Genomic DNA, 17,943 nt, shown 5'->3' with positions numbered 1-17,943 from the left:
ACAGGAATAAAATTTGTAACATACAATGTAAACAAGGCATGAGAATGGTCTTTGACTTAACAATGAACTCTAGCAAAGAGGAACCCAAAACCTCAGTTCCACTTATGCAGAGAGAGAAAAAAAGTTGACACTCAGTAAGAGAAAGCAAATCTCCAGTTCCTAAGGATAGCAGGTACTAGTGATACACACTAGCACATACTACATAGAAAAATGGAGTTCTCTCCACTCCACTTCTGCCAGACAGCAAATCCTAACCACCTTCTGGCTCAAATCCAGCCAAATCTTTGGGACTGACAAAACACAACTGATACTTGCATGTTACAAAAGCTTATTTAATTCCACAGACTCAAACATTCAGTTCCAGAATTGCTGTCCTCCAAATCCCAATTATGAGTTGATTTTCAAAACAAAAATCACATTTCTTGGTGCCTTCTGTGGACACGTTGTTCCAAGAGTAGGAGGTGTTCCCTCAGCCAGCCTACCACAGAAGTTCTGGTGCCCCTGGATAGTGAGTGGTGTATCCAGGACTGCTTTTACTGCTTGGCAATGAACTGTTTCAAGTTTAAGACACACACCTCCATCCCTTCCAGCTGTGGCACTGAACAAAATGAGCCACAGAGCTTGATGATGACTCGTGTGGAGGTTCAAGAAGCCAGAACACAGAGCAGTCCTGCCTCTCCAAGTCTTGCAATCGACAGGAGTTGCAGCGGTGCAGCTGACAGGACAGAGAGTAGTGCATGGCTGCAGTTCTGCCTCAGAGGGCCATGTGCTTTTCTGGGGCTTGTTTGTGTGCTAAATAGAGAAAGAGGATACTGGAGAGGGCACTAACTAGGAATATGACATCAAACCAGCGGTGATAGAAGTTGAACTGGAGCTCCCCCAGGACCTCTGTAATGATGGTGCGGTATTCCGGAGGCATGCTCATGCGGATCAGCAGCACTGAGGACACAAAGTACATCCCCTGGGAGTTAAAAAACAGGGACAGCAGTTATTGCCTCACCACAGGCTCTGGGGCTAACGGGGGGCAGCACACAAAGATACTGTTATGTGTTTAAACACACACAAGGTATGCAGCAGAAATGCACAGGGGTGTGCCCACAGTGCTCCACACTCACCATTATCTGTGCCAACAGCAGAACAATAACATTGGAGGACTTGCTGCTGGAAATGGCATAGAAGAACTAGGGGGGAAAAAAACGGAAAACATTGGAAATAAGCAGTCAGGTAAGTCTGATGTGCCTTAGGACAGCATGAAAGGTACATACTGTTCAATACCTTTTCATCTAAAAATACCCAATCAAAACCATACATTCCAGAGGGATACCTGTAGCCTACTTTTGTAAACCTCAAACTTTCATAAACCCTCCCCTGAAACATCGATCTCCCCCAGCCAGTTGCACCTTGTGTTAAAAATCACAAAACAGTACAGAGAAGTTTAACCATAGGTACCAAAGGCCAGGTCAAGTCAATGAGTCTCATGTCTGTTGAATTACTGTCCTTCAGTCCTACCAGCAGCTTTAATTAATTAATCACCATCTCATCAACCTCACCAAAAAGCCTTGGCTCCAGCATCATTTTGAACTGTTGCTTACATTTAGCATCTTATTTAACATCTAAATCCCTTCCTGACAGAGACTGGGGAAATATCCTGCCAAAGGTATTCTTCCTACCTTCCTCCCTCTGCAAGAATTTATATTCAGATATTTAAACATAAATGCATATTGAAAAAGATCTGGTAATCAATTTCTCTGTGTAAAACCACTTAAGAGTCCTGGTTCTTACCTTTGTAAGTGTGATTAACAACCCTCTAATAGAGGTGACAATGATTATTCCAACAAGAATAAAGGAAATGTGCTGAGACCAGAATTTGACCTGTAACGAGAAGAACACAGTTAAAACTTTAACACTAACCTCATTTACACCACACTGTACAGCTGCCAATTCTTCAGGGGTTTTGTCTCTCCTAATTGTACACAGGTTTATATAACAGATGTTTTCACAAATGTATTAGCAACTGTTTACTCCAAACACAAGAGAAGGAGAGTTAGTTTATACCAATCCCAAAGAACCCCATTTTCACAGGGATATGTTTTAAGTGTAAATGATAGAACAACTACTTGCATAAACAATCAGAATTACTCTGTAGCTGAATGCATCAATCTAAGTAGATTGTCTAATGTGCTTCTATTTCTCCAAAATAACAACAAAAAAATTACTGCCTCTCTGGCAAGACCACATCCATCACCATCCCAGCATCAAATCAGTGTGAAAACAATGATCATGGTGTATTTTCCTTTCCTCCTCACTAAGTCAAAAGCCTAAGCCACATTCTCAAGGTCTATCACTTTCTCCCTAGCAGCAGGATGATTTTATTTAGATAAGATATGAATTGCTGAGAAGGCTGTAAGAACTAATAAAGGCTCACATCAAACTGGATTCCCAGGTAATTTACAGTGATCTCAATTCCTCTTGTGACTGGATCAGTCTTCCCCACACGGTCAAATACAATATTGATGGTTGCCTGCAAGAGAGATGGATTTACATTCAAACAAAAAGGCAAAAGCATTTCTCACTCTCACAGGTGAGGCTCATACATGACTCTTCCATTGTACTACCAAGAAAAGGGCAGGGGGTGCTCAGATTGCCAAAGAAGGCACAAAACACATCCATGTAGGAATTACTGGTCTAATGCTGTATAGAAAAGCCAGATCTAGAGCTTTATTTCAACCAAGAGCCAGTTTCTTTCAGAATTTCTGGATTTTAAAGAAATCTATGCAGGGTATATTTGCATATATCCACAGAAAATGCAAGAAAACATTTACATACCATGAAGATTTTCCAGACACAATAGATGGAGAAAAAATAACCCAAAAAGTTGAAGTATTTTCCCTGAAAAGTTTTGGAATACTCTATTCTCTCCTGGAAATACAAAAAAAGGGAGAGAGTAGAACAAAAGAAAATCATTTTCACAATCACTCACAACATAAAATTGTAATGGAGCACCAACAGTAGCAAACACAGCCCTATCTTTCTACATTTTTTAATTCAAATGTTTCTGAACTCCAAAGTGTGAATTCATGAGCTTGGAAATGGTTACAGGGCCATGGGGCAGACTCAGGGATGGATCTGAACTGGAAAGGAAGTGTCATCTAGCCCCAAAGTTAAACAGATCTTCACTCCACTGCATTACATCTCATCATTTACTTATCGAACAGGTTTCAATTTCTCATAACACATGCACTCTTCCAAACCACTCTGACCTCCCAACACCCATCTGGGCAATTATTTGCTGTGTACCTTTGTTGCATGCAAGTCAGCAGTTTCCAGGAAAAGCTGCCGACTCAATTCTTCCAGGGCATCCACTTCTTGCTGGATAAGGGACAGATCTGGCAAACCGACATAGTCAAGGCTAGAACACATCATGAATTCTTAATTAAGAACAAAACATTCCCTACCTTCAGCTCAAGGGCCACATCTAATGGTTTGGTCTCTTCTTATATCCAGATCAGCTTTGTCGTTCAGTCCTCATGCTCCTCATTAACACAGCACCAAAGAAATCTCAAGGATGTACCTGATGCAAACTGCTCCAGCTTAAGGAGGTAGGCAGAACACAGTATTTAGGCAGTCCTGCAACAAACTATTTCTTTGCCTGGGAAACACATCACAGAATACAACCAGAGCTCTCAAAACTGCTGCTCCACTTTGATCAGTGTCCCCTGCCACTGAAGTGCATCTCACAAGATGTCATCTCAGATCATCTTCATAAACAAAACCGCTGAGTAACTGCTCCAAGAGATTAGTGATTACTATGAAGAGTCTGTCAAATAGCCAAATTCTGATTTTAGCAGCTAGAGAGGAAGAAGAGTCCTGAGCCTCAAATATGCAAAATGCACACTTCAACTGATCTGACAGAAATTGCTGGTAAGCAGCTCTGTTAGAGGAGTGCAGACCCTTGTCATTCCCAAGAGATTGCTTCCACAGGGAAGCTGAAACTGGATGATCTTTAAGGTCCCTTCAAACCAAACCATCCTATGATTCTGTGGACATCAAGTATTCCCTGATTCTCTCTACCCTCCTCATGGTGATGGAGCATTTATAGAGCAGGGCAGAAGCATAAAACTTCTGCCTGTGTCACAGTCAAACTGTGCCCAAGGCCCAGGCAAAAGATCAGAGAGTGCCGGAGAACACACTTAGCAGACATTAGGCTTGAAATGTGTTGAAACACAAATGCTTTGTGACTGTCCCAACTAACACTCTACCTCTCAAAACAAAGAAAGCTGGATGCACCTCCCAAGGCAGGTGCCAGCATGCAGATGAAGGATACTTTCACTGCCAGGAACAGATGTTGTAACACTTTTTATCATTCCCCAGAAGCCAGTGGGTCTGTTATGCACTTCTCCTCTCTGGAACATTGTCCTGTGAGCCACTGCTATCCTGAAAAAACAGAAAACAGAAGTCCTTAGGACTATAATATTTTTATGAAAAATCAGAACAAGAACAAAGAAAAGAATCCACTAGATTTTTAGAAGATGCTGTTAAACTAAACTCACCAAAAAGAGATTACCCTTTTTTCTTCCCCTAAACATCAATCCCACTACATAAAATTACCCTGATTAGCTCTGGAGTAGAGCCCAGATCTAATCAAGTGAGATTCAACGAGACGCTTCCATTCAGGATTCTGTATCGATCCTAGAGGGATTTAAACCCAGTTAAAAATTCAGAATTCAAATGGATTTCTCAGTGATATGATTAGTTGATATGATTAGTTGCTTTCCTTTCCTCAAACACATGACTGTGTTATCTCAAGTTCAGGAATTAAAAGACTTCTCATGCTCCTCCCTCTCCCTGGACACCTCTTCTTTATCACTGCACATCCGCCTTTTCCAGGGAGCTGTGAGCTCTGGATGGTGTGCAGAGCACTCTCTGGTATGCTGTCACTCACTGCTGGGCTGCATGACAAGCTGTTATGAAGCAGAAACACACAAATCCATTCTTGGACTGAACCACTGGATGCTTCAGGCGATCTGAATGTGACTCCTGAAGTTAATTCCAACACTCCGGCAGCAGCTGCCTATCGTCCCTCACACTTCCATGTGCAACACGGCATAATCCCCATGAGCTGTGTTGGCTTCTGGTCTTGTTCCCTCACATTTCTCCCCACTGAAATTTGTGAGCAAGTTATCCATTCCTTAGCTGAAAACTATTCCCAGGATTCTCTGGATGCTCCACGATCCTGTGGTGTTTAGTCCCTTTCCTGTAGCTGCAGCCAGCATTGCTACATTTGGCACTGAGCCCTCTACAAGGCTGTTGATAAGCAGTGCAATAAAAAAAAAAAAAAATTATAAATCATTCAATCATTCCTTTCACATCAGCAAAAGAAACACCCTTGGGGCACCCTACAGACACAGAAAAGCACATATGGCCACAGACTGCAAATAAGAGAGATCCTGGAATCCTGAGAGCTGCTGAATGTAAGAAATGCATTTTTAATCCTTGCTTTATCACAGTACACAGATTGACCATCCCAAATGATCCACAGCATTGCAGCAAATATGCAGCAATGTCCAGGTGAAGCACAAGGCTATAGGTGCACAAAGACAGATCTCTTTTGAGGATCTCTGTATCCACACAGGGCTCAGGAGCTCTGGAGACCTCACAGAAAAGATCCACAGGCAAACCCCACACATTCTATGCATGTAGATTGGTGATGATGTTATGTGATATCTGTGTGTCACATCAGGATCTGACTCTAACATGATCCAAATGAAGTAATGCCATCAGAATGCTGGCATTTCAAACCTGAGGCTTAGTTATGTCACACCTGCAAGAATGAGGATAAAGACTGACAGTCTCAGAGGTGAGTTTCCATAAGGCTTTACTTGACTGTGCTCAGGAAGGAGAGAAAAGTGATTCCTGTGCTAAAACCATCAGGGCAAACAACTTTCACCAACTATCTCTTACTGAGTAGAAAGCCAGCATGACTAAAAGTTAGCATGAGAAGAAATGTCAGGATCAGCAAAGAAAACAAAAAGCTTTATGTTCTATTGCCTTACAGCTCTTGTGCTCACTGCTAAGTCCTGCACTATCAGTAGTACTGAGAAGGTGGCCAGCACATCACTGACAATTTATGGAACTGCAGCATTTACCCTGTGCTGGAAAATACTGTATTCCCACTTGTTCTGCCAATTACTTGGTCGCAGTTGGACTGATACATATCTAACCTTTAAATTTGGCTTTATATGAGCAACTAGTCCAACCATGCAAGCCACTGCTCCCTGTCAAAGCAAAAAAGAGAACAAAACCTACACAACTCAAGCTTCTGCTATTTCTTGCACAGTTCTGTGAGCACTTAATTTGGAGTTTATTTGGGGGATTTGTTGTTTGAGGTTTTTTTTAATACATATACACAAGCTCCATTCTAATTCCCAAGTGATTAATACATGGCTCTTCATAATGGTTAGGAAGTTGCCATATTCAGAAGATTTTCTGGCCATAGGAAGGCAAGAAAGTGCTAGTTAGTTACAAGCCATTGGCATCCTGACTTTTGCCCCAACATCACTCTCCCTGGACCAAAAGTCAAAAAAACACTATACAAAACAAAGCAGCAGAGTCAGAAACAGCACTATCTTTCAACTCCCAAGGCAGTCTTTTCGTGAGCTTCCAGTCAATTAAACCAATTAAACCTGAGTAATTAAATTCTCTCACTACTTACCATCTTACATGACCACAAAATACAGAGTTAACAGTTGTTCACCACTTAACATTTTCAAAGGGGAAGGAGGTTATGCTTTAACTACACTTCCATCAGCTAATACTCATCAGCAGATACATACATGGTGATGAATTTGGCAAGGTTAAGCTACCTAAAAGCCCCCCTGCACACGTTAAAAGGTTCCATTGAAACATTAAGGCACCAAAAGTAAAGTCTGGGAGACTGTTGTGTCAGACAGTCAAACCTTTGAAGTGACTCCAGTAACTGGATTTATTCTGCACTACGAGCAAGACATGAAATACGTTATATTGATATAAAATATGCAGACAAAAATCTTTTCAGTGAAATTACACAGTTTCTGAAAGTAGGCTTTTTTAGCTTGGGGAACATGGAATAAATAAGCTAAACCACTGCCAGCAGAGTTCTGATGGCACACTTGTGTACTACAGGATATCCACATTAGCAACATCCTGCAATTCTGCAAAACTTAACCAACATAAACCTTGCTGTTTGCAGGAATATAACTGTGTCCACACCAGCTCACTACCCTGCTTCAGCTTTGAGCAGGATCCACCACATGTACAAACCACTTTCTGTCCTGAAACCACAAGTAAGAGCCAGCTGCAGTGGCCTAAGGGTCCCTGACTTGGCAGGAGAGAAAGGTGCCATCCTGCAGATTAGTTATGCTGCCAGCAGAGTTACCAACGGTCTTGGAAGCCTCATCTGTGCTACTGCAGCCACAAAGGGCATTACTTGGTGTTAAAAACAGTCATGTATCAGGCCAGAACAAAAGACCACACAGCTCAACCCAATTCAGATTTCAAAATCCATCTTATGCCATTTCAAGAACCATTTCAATACCCTACTGACTGCAAATCCTTGAGATAAATAATTTTGTGCTACTGTTGTCCTCTCACCTTTTTTTCTTGCTAACAATCATGTCCATAGTCTGAAGGAGTCGTCGCTCCAGTGCCAGAATATCTGCATCTGTCACATTCCTGCAAAATAAAGACCCCCAATTAAACCTGCTACTCATTTCAGAGACGTGCACATGCCCATGAGACAAAGAAAACCCTCTATAAGGGGAATATGCAGAGTCAGTGGAAATGGTTCTAGCATGCAGACATGACAACAGCTAGATTCAGAAATAAAGTAACAAAAAAACTTGAAACGATGCCACAGGAAAGGCAAAAAAATAATCTCAAAAAGCTGGACAAGTGTTGCACAAGGCTGCAGTTACCTGAGAAAGTAGGACATGTAGGTGTATGGACAGTTGACAGCCCCAAATCCTGACAGCAAAGCCATGAGTGTCACCCCAATCACACCAACACGGCTGATGAGCTGTTCTATAGACAGGATTCCTGAGGGAGGGAAAAACATGGCATCAGCAACCTTGCTCTCTTCACTCTGCTCCACACTTGGTGCCCTCCTAACACAACACAGAGCTGCTTAATTAATCTGACTGCCTTCCCACTGCAGTGACCCCAAGTAACAGGAAGGACAGACAGGGACTAAGAGAAGAAAGAGGCAGCAAGTCTCCCTCAGAAATCACATTACCATGCTTAGAAACAGGGATGGGGAACTCCAGCTGTGAAGAAACTTAAGGCAGATATATGGATATGTGGAGAGGACTAAATATCAGTATTTTGGTTCCAAACTAATCAAATATGTTTCACATTTGCTGAGGTGGGAACACAGATCATCCACCAGCACTTATAAAGCAGTGCCTTCCATAAAGACACTTCTGCAATTATCAGCAGTTATTACTAAACCAGCTAGTCCTGGCCTAAAAACGTTTGAACCCCCATTCCCCTGGAAGTGACCCTTCCAGATGAGATCCAAGCTGTGCTTGTAGGACAGTGGAGTTGAGAAGCTTAAGCTGTTCCTGGCTGTTCAGTGTTCATCTGGTTGACACAAATACATTGAGGTGACCAACAAGGTCTTCTACCTGAGCACAAAGTAGACTCTAAAATATGTAATTCAACATGAACATGAAGTGCTGTAACCACCACCAAGCACTGAAGCTGCATTTTTTCTTAAACACAGACCTCAACCTGCCTTCCCAGGACACAGTGCCACGTGTAGTTAACACCAGTCACTTTTTAGGGAGCTGGGTACAGAGCAGCTGCCACACACAGCACATTTAGAGCTTACACGATTGCAAAGCGGAGGTGGCCGAGCGCCAAGCCACATTTCATGCTTCAGAGAAGTGCAATGAATGATGAAAACACGGCAAAAAGACTTCACAAAGGGAAACCGAGACACCCAGTCATGTGCAGCTGCACAGAGATTTACAGGAGCTACAGAATGTGCTACAATACACTGGCCTTTTGCCCCACACGCTGCCAGACTGCAGCACTTAAAACAGAGGTGCCTTCAACATGACATGACATTCCACTGGTTGGAGCAACGCTTCCCCATGAAACACACACAAAGTGAATGGATGTTCCATCAACTCAGATAAGAGCTTCATTAGAATACTGGTGTGTCATTAAGCAAAACCTTCCTTCTACTACAAGCTCCCAAACTCAGGTTTGTTAAATAAATTGCAGTCCAAGGGAGCCCTTGCTCAATGGTGCACTTCTCAGCTGCAGGATATTGCCATCCCAATCCCCACCTGCCTGAATTAGGTCACCACTCCCTGATGAAACCCACAGCAGCCTTGTCGGTACATGCAGGACAGCAGCATCCCAACAATGCAGCAGGGAATAAACATGTAGAATCCTTTGTTCTAACCTCATGTCTACACCTGGTAGGATAAGGCACTGTAAAACTCTTAAGAGGAGGTATCACACCCTCTAAAGTACAATTAAAAACAACAAACACCCTACTACCCATTCTGGAAATCTGCAGGTGTTACACAGTCTCCCAGAACCTTCTGGTGACCAAAAGAGGAATACCCAAACCCCATGGCTAAGTTTCCATTAGATTATTACATTCTGCCAACTCAAGCACCTTCTGCAGCTCACAATGGACACAAGTTTTTCTTGGCAGTGGAACACTGGGCAGAGGGATCTGCACTATACATCAGCTGCTGGATTTCGGAGGCAAATGACACAATTACAAAACACAGACATACTTTTTCTTAGGAAACTTTTAGGATCACAGATGAAAGGGTGAGCAGACCCTACACGAGTTGGTATCCTTCAACTTCTCATGTGAGCACAGAGTCAAGCAGCTTCCCACAAAACAGAAGGACTAAGCCGGGCATTTTGTATGCAGACAGACATATTCACCAATTCCTGTGATATGGACTGAATTTCACCTGTTGGGAGCAATGTCCAAACAATATTCCAGTGCAGGGGAAATTGAAGGGCAATAGAAGTTACACAGGTAACACAGGTAACAAATAGTCTGGTTCTAACAGTGTCACAATCCTTCAGCACAACCAGGTGCCTCAAGGGTTCAGCAGAGCCAGGCACATGCTGAGTCTGCTGGACCCAAACCAGCCCAAGTGCACACAGTATCTTCACACTGTACTCATGACCACAACAGAGACACCCAAACTAATTTTGCACACAAACAGCTCTGGCATCCAGCAGACACACTCCAGTGCCATGAACTGCACACACTCTGGGCTCAGGCACAGCAGGAATCTGTACCAAAGCCAGCACAACTGCCAGGCCCACTGCTGGCTGCAGTCTGTGCAGCTCCAGTGTTCAGGCACGCTGGACACAACTGGACAGCCACTCATGCTAAACTCATCTGATTTCAGCCACAAGAAAAAAATAAAACCTGACTGAAAAAAAAGTCAGATGAAGGACTGGTTGTTGATCTTCTTCTTAAATAAACTTCTTAAATAAGCTAGGTTTAATCTCCACAATAGAAAGAAGTGAGTGAATAAACATTGTGATCAACTTTGTGTGGAGATAGAGTTTCTGTGTCCTCCAAAGTACACCATGTTCTTACATAGTCTAGGTTCAGTTAGGACTTACTTCCTTCAGGTTTTCTTGTGGTACTGAAAGAAAACTAATGAAAATAATCCAGATTTATCCACCCATTTCTGTCAGTCTGACAACCTACACATTGCAGATTTCAAAGCAGAGCAGACTCTCAGTTTTAGGAACTACTTTCTACAGTTCCAGCTGCAGAGCTGAGATAATAGCAGCTCCAAAATAAAAGTGAAATAACAAAGCCTATTTGCAGGAGGGAAGAAATCAGCAAGAAAATGAAACTCACCATGTTTTGGGCTGAGAATAGGAAACGGATCCCCCAACTTCCAGAAGAAATACATGAAGGTCAACCACACAACACACGCAAAAAGTAGTTTCTGTCTGTGCACTAATGGAGAGGAAAAAGGGAGTGTTTACAATGGATTTTAAACTTTAGGGCTTTTTATAGCTTGCAACATTTCTACATTGATCTAAATGCTACTTTGAGAACAGGTGGCCAAAGCAGGTGCCACTTGACAGAGCTACAGCCTGCAGTGAGCACCCCCTCACCTCCCACAAGGCTCCACTGCCCACATGGCACCATTTCACTGCCTCTTTTCTGTGTGATCTTGAACATGAATCTTAAATATCATATCTTCATGGCAAAACTACACATTTAATATTCCCAACCTGAGCTTCACACAAAAGAGTGATGAGTGTCAACAGCTCAAGGGTTAAGTGTCCATTAGCCCATGGAAGAGGCCTCATCCAGACACAGCAGAAACAAAAAATGCAGAAGTAATTTACTGAGCCTTTCTGCTTCAGAAGTGATTTATTGGGCTTCTCTGCCTCATTTCTTTCACCCCCTAGCAGAACAACACAGCCTTGCCAAGGGTTGAAGAGTTTGGCTGCAAGCTTAAAATTGCAAAGGAGCAAATCCCAGTAATATTACTCCAAAGTGCTCAACTTTGCTGAAACCCATGAAGAAAAGCAGCATTTGCTGCGGCCATGTAAAGCATTTCCTGACTGTTCAATGAATGGTTCATGATAAAGCATAAAGTTCCAAAGAGAAGGTATTCAGCCAGAGCAAAGCCAGGGCAAGGAGGGAGGTACAAGGACAGTGACCTAAATTATTTCTCATTTGTAGTCCTAGTATCAGATTAGCAGCTCCCCTGCCACAAACCCAGTACTCACATAATCTGATATTGCTCACAACGAAGTAACCAATGTAGAAGGGCACCATGAAGACCAGGATGAGCAAAATGACACACAGGTTCAGCTTCCAGTGAAAATATCGAGAGCTGAAATAAAGCAAAATACTGATTAGCACAATATCATAATACAACAAATTTCTCAGAGAAAACTGCCTGTCAGTGAAATCTTTTCAACTACCTCAAGCAATGAATAATATTGGCTTAGCATATAGAATACTCTGTTGTTTTGGGTTTTTTAATTAGGGTAGAAGAGAAGGAGTTGTTTGGTTTGGGGTTTTGTACAGTTTTATTTTTAAATACAGAGGTCAAGAATGTACTTAAAACTAAACAGCTATCCAGAAAACCAGGCTGGGTATTTTATCAAATACTGTATTTCCTATGGTGACTAATGCCAGTTGCAGGATGATTCATGTGACTGACTGCTCATCTAGCTGAACACTACATCAAAACTAAGTATAACCAGTAATTATTTTCTAATGAACAGCTGAGTCCAAAAAGAGCTACTTCATATTGAAAAGACTAAAAATATTTAACATTGATAATTCAGCATGTTTCACATCAGAGTCAATTGTCTCATCTGCAAGACTTCGCAAAGCAAGGTTTAATAAATACATAAATAGATCAACATGATCAATACTCCCCTGACCAAAATAAAGAGTAGTCACATGCAGGTGAGATTCATCTTGGCTGAACTGACCTTTCACTTTACTTGAACAGAAAAATACATGCTCCCATTCCCAACATTAACTCATATCCTCTTTACCCTCAGGGAAGAAGAAATTACAAGGATCCTTGTCACTTTTTCCTGACCAATTCAGAGGCAACATTTTCATCCATAATGAAGTCTAGCTCTTTATTGAAGCTTATAAAAGCATTCTCCTCAGTGATCTCTCTGCTACCAGCCCCACATATTAATAACACACAGAACTAACATTACTTTTCATCAGTTCTGTACTTTCTGCCTTACAACCCCTTTGTCTGCTCTCTCATACTTGTGTGATGAGACAGAATAAGAAGAAACCCAGTGTAGCCTCTACATGTTATTGCTCTGTCTTCTCTTTCCTACTGACTTCCAAAGAAGACAGTTTTTAACATGCCCTTTAAGTACAAGTCCTCACCCTCTTGTCAAGAGGGGATTCACCTTTGATTCACAAACCCTGTACTGTTACAGGCATAGCTTTCACTCCATGATTAGCTTCACATCTTATTCACTCCTCTGACCACAAAAGAAAAACCAGTGCTGAAAGTTTCTGTAGTCTTCAGCACCTGAAAAATGCTCTTAGCATGAGCTGAAGAGTTACAATACTTTCATAGAAGAAATAATTTCTTTTAACTTCACAAATGTAGAAAATCAAAAGCCTTGCCCTAAGGACCCAGACCAATTGTTAATAGCAATTGCAAGTGAAATTGGAAGCTTATGGCTACTAGTCCCATGCTCTGTCAAATAAACAAATGTTGTGCACAAACATCTTCATTGAGTTGTTGACAGTTTTTTCCCATTATTTCCCCAATCCAAGCCTAACCCATTAATTTAGAAGTTAGACTGAAGAAGATGCTGCAGAGCACAAGGCAGGCCAGTCCCCAGTGGGCTCCCAGACTCACCTGCTGTTCAGCACTCCCAAAATCTCAAAGATGATGAGTTCAAACATGGTGCAGGAGAAGGCAAAAGTCACAGAGAAGATCACCTGGACCACGTACTGTCGCACCTGCAATGCAGAAACAATCCAGAATCAGTGGGCACTGACATTTCTGGAATGGCATCCTGACATCCCTCAGCTGACAGGACAAATCACAAGGTATGATGGCCACAACTCAGCCTCTGGCTTAAAGGCACCAAGCACTTTACCTGCTCAGGAGGAAGGCAAAAGCCTCTTGGAAAACAGAGGGCAAACTCATACACCAAGAGAGCTCTTTGATATTAACCTTGGATTCAAAAACAAAATCCACATCAGAAAAGCTGCTGGGGTCTGAATTTGGTTTGCACTTAAACCATCTCTGACCTAGACTACAACCTCATACCCCACTATGGACAAGAGAATGGCATTTTTATCATTTTTATCCCATCCAGGCCTCACAACCAATTCAGCTGCAAATGATCCATCTCACTGAATTTAAAGTAAACCACTGGATTTGATTTTGTCTCAAAAACTTTACTTTATATAAGGTGGGCTTACTAGGGCAAAAGGCAAAACAGTTCCCTCAGTTTACTATTACCCCTGCATCTCCTCCATATTTCTTTTTATTTAAAACAGCCAGTATAGAAACTTCCAGTGGCCACAGAAGAACCCATTTCCACAGATATCCAGGAGTTTTTCAAACAGAAGCACAAGAGGAAATGAAAAGAGAGGATTAAGGCTAAACGCAGTTTAAAATTTTTTTCTATAATTGGGAATAATTTTCAAAGATACAGACTTGAAAGGTTCTTTCTTACCTCATAATCCTTGAAGAGCTTCCTCATGAAGAAGAGCCACCCAAACCCAAAGAACAGCACCTACAGAAGAGATGAAACACTCAACATTTGCATCCTGCAACTTGCCAAACACAAACCCACTGCCTTGCTGGCTGTAAATTTAATAAATGGAAGGAAAAGACCTAACCTAAAGTACCCAAGATCCACAAAAGATTAAAACTTGCCACAGTACCAGTATTTTGAACATCCAAGTGTAGCAGACACAAAAGGCCATGGCCTTAAGGAAGACCTAGTCAAGACAACAAAATTCCTCAGTTCCTGGTCTGCCAGAATCCTGTGTACTGTTGATTCTTGTTTCACTCTTGTGATCTACAGAATTAAAGCCTATGGGGTTTTTTACAGGAAATACAGAAGTGGAGGCAAAGCAAACAGTTGAATGTCCACCATGTGCACATCTTCTAGAGATGAGTAAATTTTATTAAAACATCTGCTGTCTCTTGTAGACTGGAAGGTGGATGTGAATTTTTTGTACATCTGGTTAGACACTGACACATTGTGGGTGGAAGGTGCTACCAGCATCTCTAAGGTGGGGAAAAGGCAGTGCTGGATGCCTCACACCACAGTCTGGAGCTGCAGAAAGCCACGAGGACACGGCAGGTGAAGCAGAAAAAGCCAGTAACACTTTGCATTTCAGTGGTTGTGAAAGCACATTATGTTTAAGTTCCTTCACACTCCTGAAGGGATCAACTTCATGTCACAGCTGTTTTGCAGATGACTGAAATGAAGTAAATACAAATGGAACAAGGTGGCCAAAACTACAATTACCTGTCTTCAGAGAGTTACAGGGGACTGTGCTGCCAGGCCTCCTGTGGGCAGTCCCATCTACTCCTCATAAGATGAAAGGGAGTGCAATGATTTAAAAGAACCCAAGCAAAAAGAGAATTCAGGAAATACTCTGTATTCTTTACAGAACTAGCCCTGACCAAGGTAAAGCCAAAATTCGGTACATGTCAGACATCAAGGAATACAGTCAGTGTATCTCCTCAGAGCACATGGAAGTGTCCAGAGCTTTCTGCCCACCCTGCCGTACAGATGGGAAATATCCAAAGACAAAACCAAAGGAATTATTGTGGATTGCCTCCCTGCACATCAGGAGAACCCACAGCAGCAAAGGCAACACACTAACAGGAGTTACAGACAAGGAATACCTGGAATGCTGGGCAAGAAGGTCAAACACAGCTGCCTTGAAAGAACAACTGAAATAGGAATGGGGTGGAATGAGTGATTGGTAGCAGCTGGAAAAACTTGTTTGAGGAGGACTTCAGACTTTAAGGTGGCTGCTAGCAAAAAGGAAAGATACTGCATAAGCCTCCTATCTACAGGTCATAAGTTAAAGAAGTATGATAAGCAAATGAGATCTACATAAAGCAATTCCACATTTAACAGTGGGAAGGAGAAAAAAGGTAGAGACAAACTTTTCAAAAAGAAGTAAGAGAGAAAAGAAGAAGAAAGAAGTACAATTACAGAAACCTGAATGTGAAGATAAGACTCCCCTTGTGTTAGGGACTGTACAAAAGCAAAGAAACGCATTTTGGTAAAAGTTCACACTCCAAGACACTGCAGTTTGAATGTGACATGTAAACTCAGCAAAATCTTCAGCATTCAACAATTACATGCAGCGACTTGAACATCTAACTTGGCAGTGTGGAAGACGATGAGAGGATTCAAATCTGCCATCAGAAATGAAAGAAAAGCTATTAGACAAGTTAGAGCTCAGGACTCAAAGCAAAGAAGTGCGAGTTTTTGTTCTGGGTGAATTGCTAACAGCACCAAAGCTACGCTCAAGCCACCAACAGTGAAAAAGCACGTTGTAAACAAAACTCAAAGCATTATCAAATGGGACGAGAACTGTTCTTCTAAGGAACGGCCAAAGTTGTCCTAAAAATTGTCAGGAATTAGGGTTGTGCACTGAAATCTATCTAAGACAGCCACCTGCTGCTGAGAGGAGAAAGGCTCTTATCTCTCATCACTACAGAACAGAACTCTCACACCAGCCCAGAGGCTTAAACCAGACCCCTCTGTGAGCCACTGAAACGCATTTCCGTCTGGTCCAACTGCTCAGGATCAGCCTTATTGAGAAATACCAGAAATTAACCAAGCGCTCAGTAGAGATCAGCAAGATGAACTTCCCTGTCTGTTCCAGCTGAAGAAGATTAAACTTAAATTTAAATTCAAACGGAGCCCTGCTCGGCCCGCGCGCCCCTTGCGCGCCCCTCTGCGCACGCGCGCCCCCAGGCGCCGCCCCCGCGCTGCTCCGGCCCGGACACGGCGCCGGGAAAGGGAAGGCCGGTGACGGCGGGACCTCCCCGCTCCCTCGCCCTTCTCCCGGCCAGAGGCGCCGCGCAGCAGCGGCAGGGAAGGGGCGGGTTACCTGTGAGGTGAACATGATGCTGGAGTCGATGAGGAAGCTCATGGCGGCGCCCAAGGCTGCCCGCTCCGCCCAGCCCGCCGCGCTTCCGGCTCCGGTGGCGGCGGCGCGCAGGCGCACGGGCGCGTGCCCCGGGCACGGAGCCCCGCCCTCCTCACGGCGGGGGCGGGGCCAAGGGGGCGGGGCCGAGGGAAGCTCCGCCCCCTGTCGGTGCCGGCCCCGGGGCGGGGAACATGGTGGTGCCGCTGTGAGGGGAGGGAGCGGGGATAGCCGCGACCCTGAGCCCTTCGCCTGCCCCTTCCAAACTCAGCGCAACTGCTGCCCGCAGAATCCGCGGGAAGGCACCCGCTGCTGTCCCGGGGGCAGCAGGAGGTGTGCGAGGCACAGCAAGAAGGGCAGGGTGGACACTGACCCCTGGGGGCCCAGCACAGGAGGGAACTGGACCTGTTGGAGCGAGTCCAGAGGAAAACACCGAGTTAATCGGAGGGATGGAGCACCGCTCCTGCGGCAGAAGGCTGAGAAAATTGGGGTTGTTCAGCCTGCAAAACAGACGGCTCAGGAGTGACCTAATTGCAGCCTTGCAGTGTTTGAGGGGAGGCTGCAAGAAACATGGAAAGGGGCTTTGTACAAGAGCATGGAGCGACAGGACAAGCGGGAATGGGTTCAAACTGAAAGTAGGAAGGTTTAGGTTAAACATTGCAAAGAAATTCCTTGCTGTGAGGATGGTGAGGCACTGGAATAGGTTTCCCAGAGATACAGATGCCCCATCCCTGGAAGTGTTTAAGGCCAGATTGGGTGAATCTCTGAGCAGCCTGTCCAGTGGGTGATGTCCCTGTCCATGACAGGGGTGTGGAACTGGATGATCTTTAAGGTCTCTCAAAGACCCAAACAATCCTGTGATTGTGCCATTTTACCCCTGCTGTGACTCCTCTGCAGGAGCAGGGCAGCAGTGAGTGCTCCTGGCACACCACAACTGCTCCTGGCCCCTAAGGGGACACTGATCTCCCACATGGAGCCCTCTCCATCCTCCCTCCACGCCAAGCACTGGGCTGCAGATGCCTTTCAGGACTTGCAATTACAATATGTCAAGGAGCGGGGCCAGAAGGGAAGCGAAAGTGCAGACAGGGAATTTCCTGATAGCTATCGGTGTGAGATCCAATCCTTCATGTCACAGTCATGTTCCCACTTGACCTTCGTGGCGTCTGAATCTTTTTCCTTTTTCCTCCTAGAAACACACCTTGAGGAAATGGCCTCAAGTGGCACCAGGGGACATTTAGATTAGACATTAGGAAAAGAAATTCACAGAA

At 43.7% G+C, this 17,943-nt stretch overlaps 1 protein-coding gene across 1 annotated transcript; it reads right to left on the bottom strand.

Moving 5' to 3' along the window:
* Positions 1-6: 6 nt before the first annotated feature.
* Positions 7-16,728, bottom strand: GPR89B (G protein-coupled receptor 89B). Its single transcript, XM_083884954.1, has 14 exons — positions 16,640-16,728; positions 14,230-14,289; positions 13,401-13,504; positions 11,779-11,885; positions 10,892-10,993; positions 7,953-8,073; positions 7,630-7,710; positions 4,325-4,434; positions 3,298-3,386; positions 2,827-2,919; positions 2,426-2,521; positions 1,783-1,872; positions 1,116-1,181; positions 7-961 (listed from the first exon to the last, which is right to left on the bottom strand). Exons 1-14 carry the CDS (start codon positions 16,679-16,681, stop codon positions 755-757), a joined length of 1,368 nt encoding a protein of 455 aa, XP_083741080.1. The 5' UTR covers positions 16,682-16,728; the 3' UTR covers positions 7-754.
* Between the last annotated feature and the right edge of the window lie 1,215 nt (positions 16,729-17,943).

This window comes from Zosterops lateralis (genome assembly GCF_965231275.1).
Source record: "Zosterops lateralis genome assembly, chromosome: 2".
Classification (NCBI taxonomy): Eukaryota; Metazoa; Chordata; class Aves; order Passeriformes; family Zosteropidae; genus Zosterops; species Zosterops lateralis.
The sequence above is the reverse complement of the archived record's forward strand: the minus strand, read 5'-3'. Positions and strand labels throughout refer to the sequence as shown.